The sequence below is a fragment of the Diabrotica virgifera genome, chromosome 3 (assembly GCF_917563875.1).
Source record: "Diabrotica virgifera virgifera chromosome 3, PGI_DIABVI_V3a".
Lineage (NCBI taxonomy): Eukaryota > Metazoa > Arthropoda > Insecta > Coleoptera > Chrysomelidae > Diabrotica > Diabrotica virgifera.
In genome coordinates, this window is record NC_065445.1 from 271,146,110 (window position 1) to 271,168,171 (window position 22,062).

General features: G+C 32.2%; 2 protein-coding genes across 4 annotated transcripts in view; one reads left to right on the forward strand and one right to left on the reverse strand.

The window, feature by feature from the left end:
• Nucleotides 1–801: 801 nt before the first annotated feature.
• LOC114325574 (uncharacterized) lies at nucleotides 802–16,350 on the forward strand. Of its 2 annotated transcripts, none has more exons than XM_028273668.2 (4): nucleotides 802–1,010; nucleotides 1,256–1,520; nucleotides 1,602–1,739; nucleotides 15,957–16,350. In XM_028273668.2, exons 1-4 carry the CDS (start codon nucleotides 950–952, stop codon nucleotides 16,315–16,317), a joined length of 825 nt encoding a protein of 274 aa, XP_028129469.1. In that variant the 5' UTR covers nucleotides 802–949; the 3' UTR covers nucleotides 16,318–16,350. The 2 variants fall into 2 exon arrangements, with proteins under 2 accessions (XP_028129469.1, XP_028129470.1); XM_028273669.2 differs by having other exon boundaries at nucleotides 988–1,132.
• A 5,249-nt stretch (nucleotides 16,351–21,599) lies between these two features.
• Nucleotides 21,600–22,062, reverse strand: part of LOC114325571 (sodium-dependent nutrient amino acid transporter 1) — a 39,093-nt gene continuing 38,630 nt past the window's right edge. For both annotated transcript variants that reach the window (XM_028273663.2, XM_028273662.2), the window contains exon 12: nucleotides 21,600–22,051. In XM_028273663.2, coding sequence (XP_028129464.1) covers nucleotides 21,887–22,051 — 165 coding nt within the window. In that variant the 3' untranslated portion in view covers nucleotides 21,600–21,886. The remainder of the gene's footprint in view (nucleotides 22,052–22,062) is intronic.

The following is a 22,062-nucleotide window of genomic DNA, read 5'->3' on the forward strand; positions in this document are numbered from 1 at the left end:
TTATGGTACTTGGCAGAACGTGTAGGTACTGTACACCCTACTAAATTATGTTAAATAATCGTTTGGGGTACTATAATTAATACCAGAGGCGTACGCCAGGAGAAAGTGAATGGTTGACCCTTCCCAAATTCTACGCCACTGATGAAACTGCTATTTTAGCATAATTTTTAGATTTTCCAATACTCTCTATGCAAATAATGTACTCTTCATTTGTAACGATAAAGTCAATAGTTTTCGAGATATTTAAAATTAAAAATGAAAAGGCACACTTATTTTGATTAATGTATTATGCTCCTTCGATTTTAGCTTCAAATATCTCGAAAACTAATGGCTTTATCGTTACGAATGAAGAGTGTATTTTTTACATAGAACGCATTGGTGAAATTTGGGAAGGGTCAACCATTCACGCTCCCCCGTCGTACGCCTCTGGTAGTAGCCAGAAACGTTTGTTTAATATAATTTAGTAGATTGTACAGCACCACCTACCAAATTTCGTGTTGTCCCATGCCTGTCACGAAATATTCCAAAATAAATAAAACAAAAGTTTAATTTTGACACACTGTATTTCTATTATCATTTTTCGTACTAAGGTAAGTTAGTTTAAATCGACCTATTTTCACCTCAGGAATCTGAGGTTAAGCTATGACCCATTCTTTAGCAAATATCCTGTATATTTAAAAATGGGCCCTCTATTTATTTAACCCCTCGACGGTGTTGCCACATGTACGATGCGGACTCATTAATTAATTCTCTGTTCTGTGATGTCTGTCAGTTGGCAAGTATTCTGTGAATTCTGTCAAATGTCAGAATCATTTGTTTGACGCCCGACTCTTATTTTCATTCCGTTTGCACGAATAAAGTTGAGCAGATTTTGGACCTATTTTCAGCTCTAGAACAGAAGTGTTCGAATTTAAAACCAATTTGAAATTCGTTAAAGAATTAGTTCTGCATGGAAAATATCAAGACTGAAGATCTTGAGGGTAGTCCCTCAAACGTTATTTATATAACAGGTATTTGCAAATTGTCATCTTATTTTAACTATTTCTTTTCTATTGTCAGAATGTCTAAACTTGGTTGTGTTTAGTTGAAGTGTTCTATATTAACGTAAACATAATTTTGAAGAAAAATATTGGTAAGTGGAGCGTTCATTGTTTGGGGTTTTTTTGGTAGTAGTTCTAACAGTTAGGACATTATTTTAAACCTTCACTCTTATTGATATGGTGTAATTAATAGCTTTTATTTATTTTTTATTTAGAGGAGCAGCGAATAGAGTGGAATCATGATGCTACGCGTGAATTGTTGAAGGTATATGACGAAAAATGTGATATGTTAGATTCTGGTATAATTACCACACAGAAAAAACTATGGGAGCTAGTTTCGAAAGACATGAACAGGAAGGGTTACTATTATACAGGAGCTCAGTGTGAAAACAAGTGGAAGACCTTAAAAAGGAACTACAGAAATAAGTTGGAAAAACTTGACAAGTACGGAAGCAAAAAGAGACACTGTCCTTTTGAAAAGTAAGTTTTATTAACTTTGTAGACATGTTATCATTTGTCCATGACCAATTAACTTATTATTAACCCTAATAATATTTTCAGCGAAATAACGGAAATCTTAAGCAAAAGACCACAAGAAAGTATGTTCAGCAAGTCATTTAACAATTCCCAAAAATTCTCAAGGATTACGAAAAATAATTCTGATCAATATTTTGAAATCAACTTAAATGAACCTCCAGGGTGAGTATTTTAATAAGCGTTTCTTTGTAAAGAAAATGAAGTCAACTTTACTAAGTAACAAGACATTTATCCAACACACATGCTACACATTACACTATAAATGGACTCTCTTGTGCCTTCTCATTCTAAATTTATAGTTTTCAGGTTGTCTTCCACATCATCCAACCATCTCTTTCTGTGTCTTTCTTTTTTTTCGATTCGACTTCCTATCAGCATCCACTGTAATATTTTCTTTGTTGATTTTGTATCTTCGTGTGTTTGGACATATCTGATCTATTACAGTTTCTGACTTGTAATAAATCTTACAATGTTATAACTTAATTAGCTCCTATAGACATCCTAATTAGATCTTACAACCCTTATCCTTACAAAAGTAATACCTGTTTCAGTATCTTTTCTAACTTATAAGTTTTGTTCCAACACAATGAAAAACCATCATGTAACAATCACGGTACTATAAAATAATACATTACATGGGTTATTTTGTTCAATGTGATCGTTACATGATGGTTTTTCATTGTGTTAGAACAAACCTCTAGCTTTTCATTGGCTGTGATACTTATGTTATTACTTTTACATAGTCAGTATTCTGCAACTCTTCTGCAAAGTGAAGTTGTTTTTTTCTTATTATATTCATTAGTTAATTAAAATCTCAATATTCTTCTTCTTCCCCTTTATAAGCTGTATAATATGTTATAATGTTGTTATATAATGATGTTATAATATGTTATAATGATGCTGACATCATTCAGAACATCAAATTAAAAGCAAAGTTTCGAAAAAATTTAAAAGATCCAAAAATCATTGTGATTTGCTTGAATTTCAATGGTTAAGACACCTTGTCAAATCAAAAATCAGTTTGGCATACAATGTATATGTCAATAACATTCAAATATTTCTTTCTGTCAGTTCCAAGAAGTTTTGGTCGTATGTTAATGCGAAAAATAGTAGTTCAAGAATTCCTGGTGTATTGAAATATAATGGCATTACTACCTCTGAACCACAAAATATTGTGAATGTTTTTGCAGAATTTTTCAATAGTGTTTTTCTGTCATCTGATATTAATTTTAAGGCTAACTCTTCATCAGTTAACGCTGATTATTTAAATTTTTATCCTATTGTAGAATCTGATTTAATTTCTGCTAGCAAGAAATTGAAAGACAAAATGACATGTGGACCTGACAATATACCATCTTTTCTGGTTAAGGATTGCATAGGCGCCTTAACTGTGCCACTATTAAAAATTTTTAATTTATGTCTTCTGAATAAAGAATATCCAAGTCTCTGGAAGGAGTCAAAAGTGTGCCCAGTGTTCAAAACTGGTGAAAGGGATCGGGTAGAAAATTATAGACCAATTTCCATAATTTGCAATTTGTCAAAGATTTTTGAAATAATTTTGTATAATCGTATTTATTCAAGAACCCGTAATCAGCTGTCTCAATACCAACATGGTTTTGTCTCCAATCGGTCCACTGTGACAAACTTATTAGTGGTCACACTATATAAACTTACGTGCATAGAAATCGGCCCACCTAAAAATTTGGTCATATTTGAAGTCTCGTATTTCCTAAACCTGTTGGCCAATTTAAGTGATTTTTTTAATATGTTATAGCCATATTCTTCAACAATATCGCTGTAATAATATTATTGATAAACAGGTAAGTGTTATTTTATACCGGGTGTAACAATGATAGTTTGTTTTTTCCTCAAAGTTCGGAACACCCTGTGGAATATTCTAGCGCAGGGGTGGCGAACCTTTTTATATTAGAAGGCCAATTTTCATTTTACCATTTTTGAGAAGGCCGCATCCATATATATACGATTTAATTAAAGGGATTTATATGCAAAACATATAATATATCCAGAACAGAAACATACTCATCCAAATTTTGAGCGGAATAATTTTGCTCCATCATAATTTCCGATAACTGTGGGAAATAATCTTTAGAAATTTCTAATCGACTTAGTAAAGATTTAAAGAATAAAAGTTTTTTTCGAAAAGCTTGAATTTTTTGCCACATTTCGTATATATATTTAGTTTTTCCCTGCAAGTTTAAATTCAATTCATTTTGCTTCATTGTCATGTCACATAAAAAGGCAGCATTTCTACAAAATTCTTTATCTGATAAATCGCAATATTTCTTTTGTTCTTCAAAAAATTTAATTATTTGTTGACGCAGGGTGAATATTTTTAGCAAAACGTATAAGTCTTGATAGCCAACGTATTTTGTTATGATATGGTAAGTCTCCATTGAATGTGTCATTATCTGGCATTATTATATCTCGAAATTGACGATGACGCATTGAACTTGATCGAATAAAATTTACAATACCAATCATTTTTCCTTTATGCAACTGCGAGGATCGTTTTCATGGACGTATAAATAAAGATGGACTAGGCATACTCTACCCTTTGTTCACCGAAATTTGAAGCCAAACAGTTTATAGGCGCGGGGAAGGAATCGAGGTGATAGCAGATAGAATGTGACATTTCCTTCTTAGTCAGTGGCGTACCTTCCAATAATTGAACGGTATTTGAAACAATTTTTTTGTTTGAATAAATGATTACTAACGGTATTTTTAGTATTGTAAACTTTATTTTATCGTTTAGTATCGTAAAATTTTTATAATTTTTAATTTATGAAAAGGCCACAACTTGGGCAAGAAAAGGCCACATGCGGCCTTAAGGCCGCACGTTCGCCACCCCTGTTCTAGCGTATATAAAATATTGAAATTAAAACTCAACTGTAGCCTTAGGCTTTCTTAACATTTTGCTTTTTGATTCATTCGCTTACGTTGAATAATAAAAAAGTTAGGTATTTTAACAGCTAGCAACGTTCTTCATCAATACAAGGTGTTTCTAAATAAGTGTGACAAACTTTAAGGGGAAATTCTGCATGAAAAATAGTGACTGTTTCATTTATAAACATATGTCCACAAATGCTTCGTTTTCAAGATACAGGATGTTGAATTTTTTTTACAACTGATGATTTATTTACTGCTCTAAAACCGGTTCAGATGTGCAAATGAAATTTGGTGGGTTTTAAGAGGTAGTTACTGCGCATATTTGACATACAATTAAGAATTTTATATTCACCATTGGCGTGCATACGGGAAATATGACCCGTATGCACGCCAATGGTGAATATAAAATTCTTAATTGTATGTCAAATATGCGCAATAACTACCTCTTAAAACCCACCAAATTTCATTTGCATATCTGAACCGGTCAATGGTGAATATAAAATTCTTAACTGTATGCCAAAAAATGCGCAATAATTACCTCTTCAAACCTACCTACCCAATTTCATTTGTATATCTCATGCGGTTTTAGAGCAATAAATAAATCGTCAGATTGTACGAACAAATTCAACATCCCTTATTTCTGAAACGAAGCATTTGCGAACAACTGATTATAAACCTAACGGTGATTATTTTTTTCATGCAGAATTACCCCTTAAAGTTGGTCGCACTTATTTAGAAACACCCTGTATTGATGAAGAACGTTGCTAGTTGTTAAAATACCTAACTTTTTTATTATCTAACATAAGCGAATGAATCAAAAAGCAAAATGTTAAGAAAGCCTAAGGCTACAGTTGAGTTTTAATTTCAATATTTTATATACGCTAGAATATTCCACAGGGTGTTCCGAACTTTGAGGAAAAAACACACTATCATTGTTACACTCGGTATAAAATAACACTTACTTGTTTAGCAATAATATTATTACAGCGATATTGTTGAAGAATAAGGCTATAACATATTAAAAAAATAACTTAAATCAGCCAACAGGTTTAGGAAATACGAGACTTCAAAAATGACCAAATTTTTAGGTGGGCCGATTTCTATGCACATAAGTTTATTTCAGAGGCCCTAGATAATAGAAGTCAAGTTGATGTCGTCTATAGTGACTTTTCGAAGGGGTTCGATAGAATTCACCATGGAGTATTGCTTTCTAAATTATGTCACTTTGGTCTTTCTGAGGATGCAGTTGCTTTTATGAGGTCTTACTTGTCAAATAGAACGCAGTTTGTTTCTTACAATGGTTACAAATCGGCAAAGTACCTAGCTTCTTCAGGGGTTCCACAAGGTTCTAATCTAGGTCCATTATTGTTTTTGTTATTCATTAACGATCTGTGTGAATCTATTTCTGCACCATGTTTATGTTATGCCGATGATTTAAAGATTTATTCATTGATAAGCGACCTCAACGATTGTCATTTTCTGCAGAGTGAACTGAACCGCGTACATGAATGGTGTAAGGAAAATCATCTGAATCTTAATGCCAATAAGTGCAAAGTAGTTAGTTATTCCAGGAAACAGTCTACTATATACTATCCTTATATTATTGATGACAATGAACTGGAACGTTTGAATAAAATTAAAGACCTTGGAGTTATATTTGATCACAAACTCACTTTTGTTGAACATGTTAATATAAAGGTTAGAGAAGCACTTAAATCTTATGGATTTATAATTAGAAATAGTCGAAATCTGACTAATACTAAGGCCATTAAATTATTATTTTACACTTTTGTACGCTGTAAACCGGAATATGCCTCTATCATTTGGTCACCATTTTACGATGTACATATCCAAATTATAGAACGGGTACAGCGTAAATTTTTAAAATTTTTGTCTTACAAAAGTAATGGTATATATCCTAGGAGGGGTATCAACAATAATGAGTTATGTAGCGGTTTGGACGTAGTATCATTAGAAACTAGACGAATTAATGCCTCCCTGATATTCCTGTTAACCTTACCTTGAATTTTCCTCTATTCATCATGTGCAGCTATTATAATGCCTTAAGTATTTACTGCGATATATTTAACTGCAGTTTAAAGCAACTTATTTCTATGGCCAAGATCTACCTAGCTGATAAATAATTTATTTCTTTATGTTCAAATTTAGTTTTGTAAAATTTTTGATGTATTATTGGTACAGCTGGTTCCAAAAAAACTGATATGACTCTTAAAGCGTATTTTGTAGAAAATTGAGCTGTGTATTTTGAAGGATAAATACTTATTATTTACATACTGTCACTGTCACTGCCAAATCTTAAAATTTGTCAGATAACTTCTTCTGTTCGACCACAAAAGATGGCTCCACATACTGGCAAAGAACTAAAATCAAGAATTGTAACGAAATTAGAAGATGGTTGGTCACTATTTGCCGTAGCGAACCATTTTAACGTAAGCAGAACAACCGTTTTTAATATTAATAAAAGGTGGAGAGAACAAGAAACTCTCGAAAGAAAGCAAGGTTTGGGAAGATCTCTCTGAAGAAGACAATTTCATAGTTCCTTTCACGCAGATGGACTGAAGATTACAAGCTGTTATCACTGCTGATGGAGATATTACAAAATATTAATTTTATTTTTTAAATACCTAAATTTAGTATAGTTTTGGTCTTCCAGTCTTCCCTTTTTAGTATAGTTTCTTGTTCTTTCCATTTTATATTAACAGAAAAACCGTGGTCCTGCTTATAATTCTTGCTTTAATGTACATATTGCTGAGTTAAGTCGTTTCTTTTATTCCTTAATAATAATAAAAATGATAACATCAACCTTATTTTATGTAAAAACTATTATTTATATACTCTTTATAAAATGCAGAAATTCAAAATAATATAATACAATTTATGAATTAACATTATGTTATGAGTTGTTTGTTTATTTTAACTGACTTTGACAGTATGTCAATAAATATAATATATGTCAGGCCAATCAAATACAAATCCACAAGGAAGAACTTCCTGTAGTTGGCTGTATACCATTAATTACAAGTGAAATTTAATAAAAAATTTTCTTCTTGGTAAAAGGTATATTAGTTTAAAAAGCCCTAAAGGACTACAAACATATGAACAAAACGTTTTCGCTCTGTAACAAGAGCATCATCAGTGTTACAAGAACATGGTGAGCCAACCAAAAAATACAAAGGTCAAAGCCTTTCAAAAAACAGACAAAAGTCTTATATAAATGAAAACATCGAAAAATCCAAAGGATGGATAAAATTCCTAAGGATACGGCCCTAGGGCAACATATGACTCCCACACGTTGTAAGTGGGTCAAAAGGTAATCATTCTGTTATAAGAGGTGGCAGGCAACTAGAGGTCATAGTTGCCTGCCACCTCTTATAACAGAATGACCTAGTTACCTTTTGACCCACTTACAACGTGTGGGAGTCATATGTTGCCCTAGGGCCGTATCCTTAGGAATTTTATCCATCCTTTGGATTTTTCGATGTTTTCATTTATATAAGACTTTTGTCTGTTTTTTGAAAGGCTTTGACCTTTGTATTTTTTGGTTGGCTCACCATGTTCTTGTAACACTGATGATGCTCTTGTTACAGAGCGAAAACGTTTTGTTCATATGTTTGTAGCCCTTTAGAGCTTTTTAAACTAATATACCTTTTACCAAGGAGAAAATTTTTTATTAAATTTCACAATCAAATACACTGCTCAAAATAATCAAATCTTACTAAGAGTCGTATCAGTTTTTTTAGGAACCAGCTGTAGCTATGAATTACTAATATTTTATTTATTTTTTTTTGTGTAATGTTTTGTCCTGTAAATGGTTTCTGTTGGACAATAAACGCTATTATTATTATAAGCAATTCTGCTTCTTCATTGGCAGACTGATACCTACTCCATTTTTTGTGTGTCCAGTCGATACTTTTTTTATCTGTTGGTGATTTATTTCTTGATATTTTAACCACTTGGGGGGGGGGATTACAACTACTTGATGGTCTCTGGGAGGTATGGAAAATGGTCTGTGGGAGGTATGGAATAGTAATGGTGTTAAGCATATAGAGCTCAAAATACATCCAAATGGAGGGGGGGCCTTATTACACCCCCAAAACATACATACGTAATTCTTCTCAGTACTCTTATCTCTGTTATTTCCAGTGGTCTTTGTGTTGTGGCTGTAGCGGGTCTTGTTTCTGATGCATGTCATTATTGGTCCTACACTGTCTTTATAAATTCTTGACTTCATCATAGTGTTAATGTGTTGGTTTCACCATGTAGTGTTATTTATGCATTATAAGTCAACCCTGGTGGACTCTTCTCTGTATTTTTATATCTTGGGTGTTCTGGTTATCAACTCCTACGTGGATAGTTTAATTGCAATATAGATAATGCCAGATTTACTCTCAGCCTTTGCTACTGCTCCTGTGGTTGCCGGAAATATTGCCAGAAATACAATATCGAAGCAAGTGAATGTAATGTAATATTTATTTATGGACTTGCAATTTTTACAAATCAACTTAAATTTAGCTAAACTATTAAAGCACAATGTGATTACATAAAAAGGTATTTTCGATCTCATTCTTAATACACCCATACCCCACTTTACAGGCTAGATACGTTCCACGAAGCATGGCCGCAAAGCAAAATGCCGTATAACGAATCAATTATTCTAATACAAATTCATAAAAATTTAATGGGATCGGTTCCAAATTTGTTAAATATGTTATATTATATGGTTTGTCGTTAAAAATGCATTTTATCTGTTTATTTTATTTAAATCAAAAATACATAAAAAAGCACATACACTGGTATATAAAACAATAATAAATTCCAAAAACCAAAAATAATCTACAAACTCCAAGCTTTCTTGTTGTATCTCCATATAAAGGGTAAATGATTTTTATTTAGTCCTGTAATAGGCCTTGAATTTTTGGACAAATTAGGTGGTTTTAGCTTAAAATCACCAGTGGCATTTGCACCAAGTAGGAAAGTTAATCGTTATTTAGACCATTTATAACCAGGTGCAGATTTTTCGGTTTTTGAAATGTACGTGTGATTAGGCATTTGCTTCCAAGAAAGTCCTGTGTTGTCTACGTTGAAGACTTGTTCAGGTTTATAACCACCTTTTTCCTTAGATGGCCTCATCTCATTTTCAAATTATGCATAAACAAGTGGAAGTAGAAAATAGTGTGGATCGAGATTGCGTTTGCTCGAGAATGACAACATGGGGCCATTATAGCGAAACATTTTAGGCCGTAAATCGAAACTGTGTCGTAATTGAACAGGGCCGTTGTAGCGAAATGCCGTATACAGAGCGGCCGTATAGCGAGGTATGGGTGTAGTACTTAGTGATAAATGAAAAAAATCATTACTATTAAATTTGTTTGCATTTATACACATTCTCTGTAAGGGTTTATTTACAGTATAAGTTCGATTATGAAATTCTAAATAAAATAAGTCTTGGGATCTGGTGTCTCTACAGGGATTACGGAAGTAAACCTTTTTCAAAAGGGTACTAGCATCAATGCCTCACATGGTGAAGTGTTTACATCAGTCCTCACAACTCATTTACTGAATTACTCTCAAGGATGGAATGTGACGACATCATCTTGCTCACTTACTCACTTACCGCTTTGCTGGTGGCAAGTGAGCGAGAGTGGCTGAATGTGAACACACACTTGCGCTGCCTGGCCTTTGACTTTCCTCACAAAAAACCGACTTTTGAGGGAGCAACTTGCAATGGCAGCTGTATGAGCAGTGTCAGCGCAAGTGACCTATTTACACACTCATGCTGCCTACTTGGTAGCCCTGCCCTGCTCAATTTCCTGTCCAGCTGGACTGAGTGTAAATAAGGAATATATAATGTTCATATCAAAACTGTAGATATTTTTTCTTTTTAATATATTTACAAGCTGTTTATGTTGAACCTTATCATCAAAAGTTTACAAAACATAAGCACATATCCTGATTAATGTTCATGCATCTCTGAGCCAGTACATGCAGGCCGAACAAAGCATCTCTTGTGGCCATACCGTATCTAATTGATACTATATTCTTCTTCTTTCTCGAAACTCCTTATGCCCCGCAGGGGCGTCGGAGGTTTTATTCATCCTCTATCCATATCTTTCATTTCTTGCGGTACTTTGCTAACTCTTTCATTTGTTGGTGTGTTTTTCCTTTTTCCTGTCCAATTTCTATAATCTGGCCGATCCATCTCTTCCTTGGCCTCCCTTTCCTTCTTTTACCATATCTTTTTGATTCCATCACCTGCTTTGGTAGTCTTCCCTGGTCCATTCTGTTAATGTGTCCATACCATTTCAATTTTCTTTTTTTGATCTTGGTTATTATCGATTCCTGTTTCAGTCTTTGTCTAATATCTTCATTTCTTATTCTGTTCAATTTCGTTTTTCCTTCTATTTTTCTTAGCTGCTTCATCTCCGCTGCGTTTATTTTATCTACTGTCTATTTTTGCATTGTTTACCCATGTCTCACTTGCATATAGTAAAGTTGGTACAGATATTGCATTGTATACCTTCAGTTTTATTTCTTTATCTATTTCCTCCTTTCCAAATATTGTTTTATTTAGTGCATAGTAGATCTTATTTGCTTTTTTCGTCCTGTATGTGATTTCTTGATCTAGCTTTCCATCCTCTGATATTATTACTCCCAGGTATTCAAACGTCGAGACTGTTTATTTCGTTTTTGTACCTAAATATCATTTGGTTTATTTCTTCCCTTTTCTTTTGGGTTACCATCATGGACTTCGTTTTCTTTACATTAATCTCCATTTTCAAATTTTCTATTTCTTCCACCCATATATCGATTAATTTTTGCATTTTCTCTTTATTGTCTGCTATTATTACTAGGTCATCTGCATATAGTAATCCCTCCATTCTCACTGGTACTAAATTCCTTTACCCTATTGTTGACTGTAATTGCCTTGACCTTCTTTTAAATTCAAAATTCAAATTCTTTATTTTCTTTCTGACAAACATAGTTTGTATAGAATTAGTCATAAATATACATTGCTAAAAACTAAACACTAAACTAGACTAAACAAGACATAAAATGAAATGAATTTAAAAGCTAAATGAAATACAGCTAATATCTAACATCTAAAAAATTCTTCGACTGTATAAAACACTTTTTCACACAAAAATTGCCTAAGATTCCTCTTAAACACATTTATTGAACTGGTGGACTTTACATCTGTGGGCAAATGATTAAACACTTGTAGCCCGTATACCCTGGGCGATTTAAATTTAATGTTACCTTTTGAAAATGGTATATAAAGTTTATTACAATATCTGGTATTTAAATTATGCATATCACCACTCGTTTTAAACTGATGTAAGTTATTAAAAATAAAAACACATAATTAAAAAATGTATAGACACGCCAATGATGTTAAAATTTTATATTTTTAAAATATTCTCTACAACTAGTTAGTCGGGAGACACCAGCGACACAACGCAATATTTTCTTTTGTATGACGAAAATACCATTTACATTACCAGACATACCCCAAAAACATATCCCGTATCTTAGATTAGATTCCACGAGTGAATAATATATCATAATTAGCTGATTTTCCATCAAAACATATTTTAAATTTCTAATTAGATAGTTAATGGAACTCAACTTCGAAACAACCGCTCCACAATGCAACTTCCAATCAAAACTTTCGTCAATCGTTGTTCCCAAAAACTTGACTGACGACACCGTAGCTATTTGCATGTTGTTAAAAATAAATTTAAGATTTTCCAGGTATTTTTGTTTATTGTGAAAATGTATATCTTTCTGCATTAAGATGCAACGAGTTATCGCAAAACCAAGAATATAAAGATGAAAGAAAATCATTACATTGATGTTGTAGGATTACGTTGGATTTGTTTGATAGAATAATTGACGTATCATCCGCATATATAGTGAAATTTACCGCTCTGTCCACTTGTACGATGTCGTTAATGTAGACTACCAAGAGAATTGGTCCTATTATAGATCCTTAGGGAACACCCATGTTTGTAGTAACAAGAGTAGATCCACAACTGGTCACACAATCCTCGATCCTCATCTGCAGGCTCACATATTGTTGTCTATTGTTTAGAAATGACATAATCCATTGTAAAGAATTTCCTGTAATACCTATCTGTTTTAGTTTTTTAAATAATATTTCATGGTTGACACAGTCAAATGCCCTACTGAGATCACAAAATATTCCAATAGGACATTCGCCTGCATCAATCAAACTGGTTAAATGAGCATAAAATGCATGGACTGCCGTATTAGTAGATTTATTTTCTTGAAAACCATGTTGATTTATAGTTAAGATATTATTGTTTTTTAGATAAGCATTTAATCTCTTTAAATATTCATACTCAAATACCTTTGAAAATATACTGGGGATTGTTATATTCCTGTAATTGCTGACCAGTTTTGGATCTCCTTTTTTTAAAAATGGGAACTACTTTGCTTGTCTTTAAGTAATTAGGAAAATCCCCATTGCAAAACGACAAATTGGTGAGATAAGTTAAAGGATTGATTATAAAAGGTAAAACCTTTTTCACCAAAAATGCAGGTATGTCGTCAAAACCACTAGAGGATTTTTTTTGTGAATTTGATGGCCTTGGCCGAGCCAATTAGCCAGACATTTTGTTATTTTAAAAACAAACAAATTTGATTTTTCAATCAGAGGAATTCACAACAGAGTATTATTTAGATAATAATAATTGTAGATAATAATGTTAGTTTGTTATGTATTTAGAGTTAGAAATACAGAAACAATTCCACAGCGGATTTGTTTTTAAGTTTACTCTGCAGGAGTTCGACCAGTTGCTGCCCAGTAAATGGGTACAACTGAAAGAAATTTTCATGATCTGTAATAATTGACTGAATGACTTTGTCTACTGTATTACATGGAATTTTCGACACGATATCAATGGGTGCATTTTTAAAAAATGTGTTAAAAGTGCATGCTACCTCTTGGGGATCTGTAATTATACCTATAGTCGGTTCGCTAAACTCAGACGCAACTGGCTAGATATTTTAGTCGATTTTTTTTTGTTTTTTGCCAATTTGGCAAAAATTTGCAAAATTACTAACTATTTAGTGATTATTAACTACTTAGTAACTATTTTTTGCCAATTTTACTAAAATTGGCAAAATTACCGAGTAAAATATCTAGAAAGTTGCGTCTGAGTTTAGCGAACAGACTATATTATTGTCATCATACATTAAACAAGTATTATCATTGTTATTAGCACTTTTTGAAAAATCATTGACAATTTTCCACGCGATTTTATTAGGATTATCAGAAGAAGTAATGATTTTCTGGTAATAATCTTTACTTGTTTTGGTCAAAAGTTTTCTATGTTTTTTCCTTTGTTGTTGATAAAAATCTCTAAACATTGGTACTGCCCTTGATAATGCGTGTAAGTTTCTTAATTCAAAACTCGATTTTCGCACTTCACTATTAATCCATTTATTTTTAGTTGTTTTGATGTGTTTCCTTGTTGATGGAAAGCTATTATTAAAATGATACAAAAAGATATTTATAAAAGCTTGAAATGCTAGATTAGTGTCTAAGATTCCATAAACACTATTCCAGTTTTCGTTAATGAGGTTAACGATAAAGTGATTTATCGAGTCCTCACCAAATTGCCTTTTTTGTATAAAGTATGACAATTTCGTTTCAAAGTCAAGTTCCACCAAAACTGTTCTGTGATCTGATACAGTGTTGTCAAGTACACATGACAAACCGGAGTTCGAGAAATTTACAAATACATTGTCTAATGTTGTAACGCTGGTATCTGTGACCCTAGTTGGCCAATTAACAAGATTAAAATTAATATTAAAATTCAGTAAAACATTGAGTAGATTAACATGGTCGTTAGTCATATTTCTAGTATCTACATTAAAATCGCCACATATTACAAAACGTATATTTGGTTTATATAAATATGTAATTTAAAATACCTTCGAGGTTATTCAAAAAAATACTTAAATCACCAGATGGTGATCTGTAACAATTTAATATAACATATGAGTTATTTGTCTTGTCTTTGAAAGAAATAATACAAATTTCAGAATGTTTATCAACACAATATTGCTTTATCCTAGAGTTGAGTTTGTTATTAAAATTAAGACCTTTTCGAACCCAAATTCCAACGGCTCCTCCTCTTATTGAGTTACCTCGCAAATAACAACTTGCTAGGATAAAACCTTCAATGTTGACGTTCCCAATAGAATCATTTGATTCCCATAATTCCGTTAAACAGATAATATTTATGCTCTTATGAGAATTAAGTTCTAAAATAACATCACAAATTTTATTACTATTTATGCTTTGAATATTTAACAGCATTAAATTTGGATTAAAACTTACCCCTGATTTTGGGGTTGCCCCCGTAGGTATAAACAACTATTTACACAAGCGTTCTTAGGCCATACTGCAGGATCCATTGCCTTCTTGAAGTGTTCTTGGTGTATCCGTACTTTGAAGGATGCATATAGTGTATATTTAGCGCTCTTCATTACTGTATCATTACTAATATAAACAAAACTGGGCTGAGACTGTTCCCTTGTTTTATTCATCTCCTTAGGTTTATTATCGGCGATATATTTCCGTTTGTTTGTACTTAGGCAAGTACGTTTCTATATGTACTTTTTACCACCCTTACTATCTTTTGCGGGATTTGCAGGTCTTCCATTACTGACCATCTTACTTCTCTATTTGTAGAATCAAAAGCAGCTTTAATATCTATAAACGTAATATATAAGTCTTCTCCTATTTCGTTTTTCCTTTCAATTATATTTCTCAGTATGTATGTATATATTATCTGTTGTTCCTCTTTCCTTCCTAAAAGCCGCTTGCTCTTCTTCTAGTTTTCCTTCCAGTTCTTTCCTGAGCTTCCTTTCTATTACCCCGGTGTAGACTTTATATGCCACTGATGATGAGCATATAGCTCTATAGTTATCACATTCCGCTTCATCTCCTTTCTTGTGCATTGGTATCAATAAATTTTCTTCCCAGTCTTTCAGTATCTTTTCTGTTCTCCTTGCTTCCCTCATTATTTCCAGTAACCAAAGCTTGCCTCGTTCTCCCACGTACTTCATCATCTCCGGATCTATGTCATCGGCACTTCCCGCTTTTCCAATCCTTCTTGCCAATCTCTCTTGCCAATCCTTCTTCAATATCTTTGATATGAATTTCGTCTACTCGATTGTCCCTATCCTCTTCTCTTTCCTGCTGTCCTCTCTCCTCATTTTGTTGGTTGCTTGCCTCTGACTGTTGGTTGCCTTTGATACTATATTAAGATCTATAGCAATTTTGGTACACTTGTTTCTACTTTATGCTACTAGTCTAATTATTATTCTCTTCCTCCTACGTGATGTGATGAGGCAAATAACAAATGATTTTGTCACTGTTTTGTGCCTACATGTGTGGTCTAATTTTACTTCATTTAGTTTTAGCGGAACGGAGACTAGTGTAAGCGACAAATCTCACATTAAAATCATCCAAAACGTAGACGAAGAACAGCTTCTTCAGAGCGCAGATTATATTATGCAAGATTCTAGTGCCCCGCAGATAGTAGAAGAGCTAGTGGAACTTAGAAAAGTAATAACAAAACAAAACAGAACCAACACGGAAATGTTGAGACAGTCTAACGAATTACATTCGAAAATAGTGCAGTACCTGGACGGGGCAGCACAAAGAGAGACCCAAAATCTCGAGTTGGAGGAAACGCGGATGGAGCAACAAAATGAGGTTATTAAACAGATGAAAATACAGAATGCATTGTTACAGAAGTTGTTGGAGAAGATTTAATTTAATTAATAGAATAAAAGTATTTATATGTTTGATGTATTTTTTCATTTCCTCTAAACAATTAATAGACCAGGGCGCATCTGTAAAAATATTAGTACATTTTGACGTTGAGAGGTGACTCAAATTTTTTTGCAGAAATTGCTTGAAAATAAATCAAATAATAATATTTGAGTTATCTTCCCTCTCAAAAAGGTCCGGAACATTGTTTAAATAATCAAATTGTCAAAAAATTAAGGAAAAATTCGATATTTTTCTTGGTTTTTTGATTATAACTTTATAAGTATTCATTTCCGCGAAAAGTTGTACTGACATAAAAGTTGCGTAATTAAATTTACTACAATATAAAATTGGTTAAAAATTTAAAAAATAGTCACCCTTGTTGCAAAATAGCAATAATTGTGAAAAAAATATACAAAAACAAGTATTCGCATTTTACGTTTTTCAACCATTTTATGTTTTAGCATTACGTTAATGCTACACTTAGGACCTTCATATTTCACCCTGAAAAACTTTATGATACAGTAAAACAATACTGTAAATTTCATTAAGATCAATTCAACAGATTTTGCAAAATAAATTTTGCAATCCAGCTTTCGTAAAAAAATTCATTTTTTCAAAATGTTACAGGACTGAAAATAAAGCAGATAGCAAGTTGAAAATTTTTTTGCGTATAGAAGTGTACTGTACCTTTCATTTGCAATTTTGCAAATTTAAAATCGATGAACACCACGGCGTCAGGAATTTTTTTAAATAAACATTAATTATTGGTGCTACGCGCAGGACAGCGGATACTTTGCTCTGATTGAGCATTCCAATGACCTTTGATAATGATTGATACATTTTAATTTTCATTATATTTCGATATAAATAAATAAATTTGTTTATTGCAAAATAAAAACACATGCTCTATCCTTTGAAATAACACTTTTATTAGCAAAAACTTTTTTTGTTCATATATTTTAACTTAAATAATAAAAGTTTATTATTTTTAAACATATGCAATTGTTTAAACAATATTTCACAAACAATAATAAAATTAGTTTGATTTTTGTGGAATTAAAATATTAAAATACAACAAAATATAGAGTAAGAAAATAATATGTTAGATAAAGATTGGAAGAAATTTTGGTGGAAATCAACTTGTGTGAATCGAACACCGCTGTCCTGCGCGTAGCACCAAAAATTATTGTTTATTTCAAAAAATTCCTGACGCCGTGGTAATTAATCGATTTTAATATTGAAAATGAAAGATACAGTACACTTCTATAAGCAAAAAAAATTCAACTTGCTATCTGCTCTATTTTCAGTCCTATAACATTTTGAAAAAATGAATTTTTTTTGCGAAAGCTGGATTGCAAAATTTATTTTGTAAAATCTATTGAACCGATCTTAATGAAATTTACAGTATTGTTTTCCTGTATCATAAAGTTTTTTGTGGGTGAAATATGAAGGTCCTAGGTGTAGCATAAATGGTTGAAAAACGTAAAATGCGAATTCTTGTTTTTGTATGGCTTTTTCGCAATTATTGCTATTTTGCAACTAGGGTGACTATTTTTTAAATTTTTAACCAATTCTATATTGTAGAAAATTTAATTACGCAACTTTTATGTCAGTACAACTTTTCTTGTAAATGAATACTTTTAAAGTTATAATCAAAAAATCGAATTTTTCCTTAAATTTTTGACATTTTGATTATTTAAACAATGTCCGGACCTTTTTGAGAGGGAAGATAACTCAAATATTATTATTTGATTTATTTTCAAGCAATTTCTGCAAAAAAAATTGAGTCACCTCTCAACGTCCATCTCAAAACAGATGCGTCCTGGACTATAATTTTTTACTAAACTAAATATGCATTTAAGGGTTTTTACCCTCACCAGTGGTTAGATCCCTGGGTTAATTTTAATATTAGAATGTGTTTGTTCAAAGTTTTCTCTTCATTTGAGGTATTTACAATTATAAGAGGATGATGGCATTAAAAATGCTGAAAGTACTTGGCTGATTTTAATAAATTTATTTATACACTATCAGTCTTTGAAAACATACACCAGTTCCCGTTTTGATTTTTACTAAATTGTATGAAGTTACTAATACTGCTTGTAGAGGCGGCCACTTTTACAGCTCTCTGTTGATTTTTGAGTTTGGCATATCTGGTCATATACATATCCATAAATAGACAGACATTGCTTGCAAATCGTTCAGACTTCCCTTGAAACAATTGGTTATTTTTCATTTCGGTCATTTTATGGTCAATATCAAAGAAATTCATTCATTAATTCTTTTTCGTTTATATTAGTAGTACTACCTGTTTTTTTTCAACAGTGTCTTTTATTCTGCCCCTAAATTGTCATTTCATATTTTCCTTGGGCGTCCTATACTTCTTTTGCCTAATGGTGACTTGTCCCTGGCTATTCTTAATATCCTTGATTCAGACACCCTGCTTATGCATTGGTTCCACTCTTCTATTTTGTTCTTTATCCAGATATTTATATTGTCTACCCTACATATGTATCTCATTTCCTCACTTACCCTATCTTGTAGTCCTTTTCCAGCAATCCTTACGATATTTATTTCGTTGGTCTCCAGATGTCTTTGTTTTGCGTGTTTGATCTTGTTTCGGCTTGTGTCAGCCATAACTGACATATATTCGGACCTTTCTTTCCACTCTTAGGTGTTTGTTTTTCCAAATTGTGTCGTTTAGCCATCCGGCCGTTCTACTGACTTCAATTATTTGGTCTTTTAACTCTTCTTCAATATAGTTGTCGGTTGATAGCTTAATTCTCAGGTGTTTGAAAGTCAATACTTGTATAATTTGATTGTTTAACTCCAATTTGCATCTTATTGGTTCTTAGGCTATTACTAAGCTTTTTGTTTTTTCTGCTGATATTCTCATCATTTTTTAATGTTGAATTCGTGCAGTAATCTTTGTAGGTCGTTTTCGCATTCTGCTACTAACACAGTGTCATCAGCGTAACAGAGTATTTTTATCGCCCATTTTATACCCTCTTTTTTTTCTTCACTTGTTTTATTACTGCATCCAACATTATATTAAACAGTAGAGGACACAGTGAATCTCCTTGCCTGATTCCTGTGTTTGCTTCTATGGGTTCCATTATTTCGTTGACTTTCATTTCTATTTTATTTCTTACATAGGTATATGTTTTCTATCAATTTTATGATAATCAGTGGTCAACTTTTGTCATGTAGTAGGTGTATCACATATTTTAATTATATTCTATCAAACGCTTTCTCTAGGTCTATGAAACAGAAAAAGGCTGGTTATTATATTCTAATGATGTCTCCGCTATTTGCCTTATCACAAAACCTACATCATTACATGATCTTCCACTTCTAAATCCTTGTTATTATTCATCCGATATATACTGTGGTCTGCCCTATCACCTTTCTTAAATATATGTAACTCTATCATTTGAGTGGTTCTCCATTCTTCTCGAATTCTTCCTGTGGATATTCCTATTTTACTTATTAGGATATTCAGTTCTTTGTCAAGTCTCTTTCCTCCGTATTTTAAAAGTTTATTAGCTATTTCATCTTTCCCAGGTGCTTTTCGATTTTTCATCTTTTTTAAGGCATTCGTTATATCTTTCTCCTTAAATTCTGTTTGCTCATCCAATTCTAATCCTGGTGTTTCCAGTTCTGCGTGATTAGCTGTTTGATACAGGTTTTTTAGTAAGTTGTCCATGTACTTCTATCAATTCTTTCACCTCTGCTCTTTGACTTTTATCATTTTCAACATTTCCTTTTGCATCCCATAGAAGTCATGCTTCATCTCTTTTGAAAATGTTCCCAATGTTCTGTTTTTTCCTTCTTACTATTGAGTTTAATTCATTTCGTACTCTTTTATGTCCTTCATATGTTTGTCTCATTCTTTTGGATTTATTATTTATTCAATGATTTTGCTAGTTCTAATTGTGGATTAATGTTTCTGCTTTTATTTGTGACGAGATTGTCATTTTTGTTTTTTACATTGTGTTGTTCTAGGCCCTATTTTTATTCCATGCGATTGACTTTTCTGTAGAATTTCCTTGGAATTACGTTATTCATTTCTTCGGTATTTCGTAGAGATACCTGCCTATAGTTTTTATCGTACTCTTTAGCAACTCTTGGATGTGAAAAAAAAAAGAATGTGTGTGTACTTTGTACGCACGTAAGAAGTTATACTTCTATTATATGATTTAAACGAAATTAATATACTTTTTATTTATATTTTATTTAAATATTAAACTAATTTATACTTACTACTTCTCAAACATTTTTATTAAAACAGTGCCAAAAATTAAAATAATAAAAGAATAAAACACACACAAACACATTAAAAATGCCACAAATGATTTCTGAACATTAATTGTCGGAAATTTTTTTAACTAAATACGTATTTTCTGAAAATAAAATTATATAATAAATATACTTACAATCATAAATTGTATAAAAAAAAAAGTTTTTATTGGGATTCGAACCAGCTATCAGCGCGGTTGGTATATTGGGGTTCATTCGCCTTAAACGCTTCGCCACGGAGGCAGTGTGTCATTATGTGCGAAGATCGACTAACTAAACGGATTAAGCTTTTGACATTTTTGAATTAAATTAAATTATTTTGATATTGAAATGATTTAGAATTGAAAAAATACAACAAAACATAGAGTAAGAAAACAATATATTAGGTAAACATTGATAGAAATTTTGATGGTAATCAAATTATGTAAATAAAAGTATTATATACTATGTATTTTGGTAGGTTCAAATAGGTAGGTACCTATGATACATTTACAATTATTACGTACCTGTTGCTTTTAAAAACTATTTAAATGTCACTACAATTATAAACTTTTTTGTTTCTGTCCTCGCAACAATAAAACTAATATATTATACATTTTATTACCTTCATATTGAACAATTATTTATTATTGACAGATCATTTCAACACCCAATCAGAGCCCGTATAACGACTAATACCATACTGTCGGCGTGCGCATGCGCGCAGATCAATATAAATTCACCCTCAATCTCAATCGCGCCTAAAGAAGTATAACTTCAAAAACTTATTTTTTTTAAACGTTCTAATACCTACTATGTTAGTATGTAGTACGAAATCTAGAACGCGGTAACTAACTTAGTTGGCAATCGAAATATGTATGTTGATGAAGGAAGGTAGTTTTATCGGTAAAAAAGCTCGGGTCTCCCAAAAGACCAGTACTTCTCATGACTACCAAGAATTGTCCAGAAGCTAAGTGGGTTGTTACCATAATAAAAGTAAAATAAAATCAAGCAAAACGTGATCTATTTTAATTTAAAACATTCCACTTTCACTATAAATAATACTGTTTGATTCAATTTTAATTTTTAATAAATTTAGTGTACAAAATATCAACCAATTATAATGTTCAAATGTTAATTTATTTTTTTTGTGTGAATTTGATGGCCTTGGCCGAGCCCATTAGCCAGGATGTTAATTTAGAACATAAAAATAACAAAAATATATATCACAATTTCAAACAGGGCTGCATCTTTTGCTCATCTGAGTTCATATCATGCAGATACTTCGAGTCACTCAACTTTTATATGGATCTAAGAATATGGCCTTTATTTTTGTGGGTATCCTCGAGCGTTTGCCCTGTAGTATAGTGTTCTTCTCTTCCAAAAATTTCTTCCATTCTTCAGTACGTTGTCGTCCTTCAGGTCCCCACGTTTTGAATGAAAACGTTTCCGTTAGTTTCTGCAAAAGAA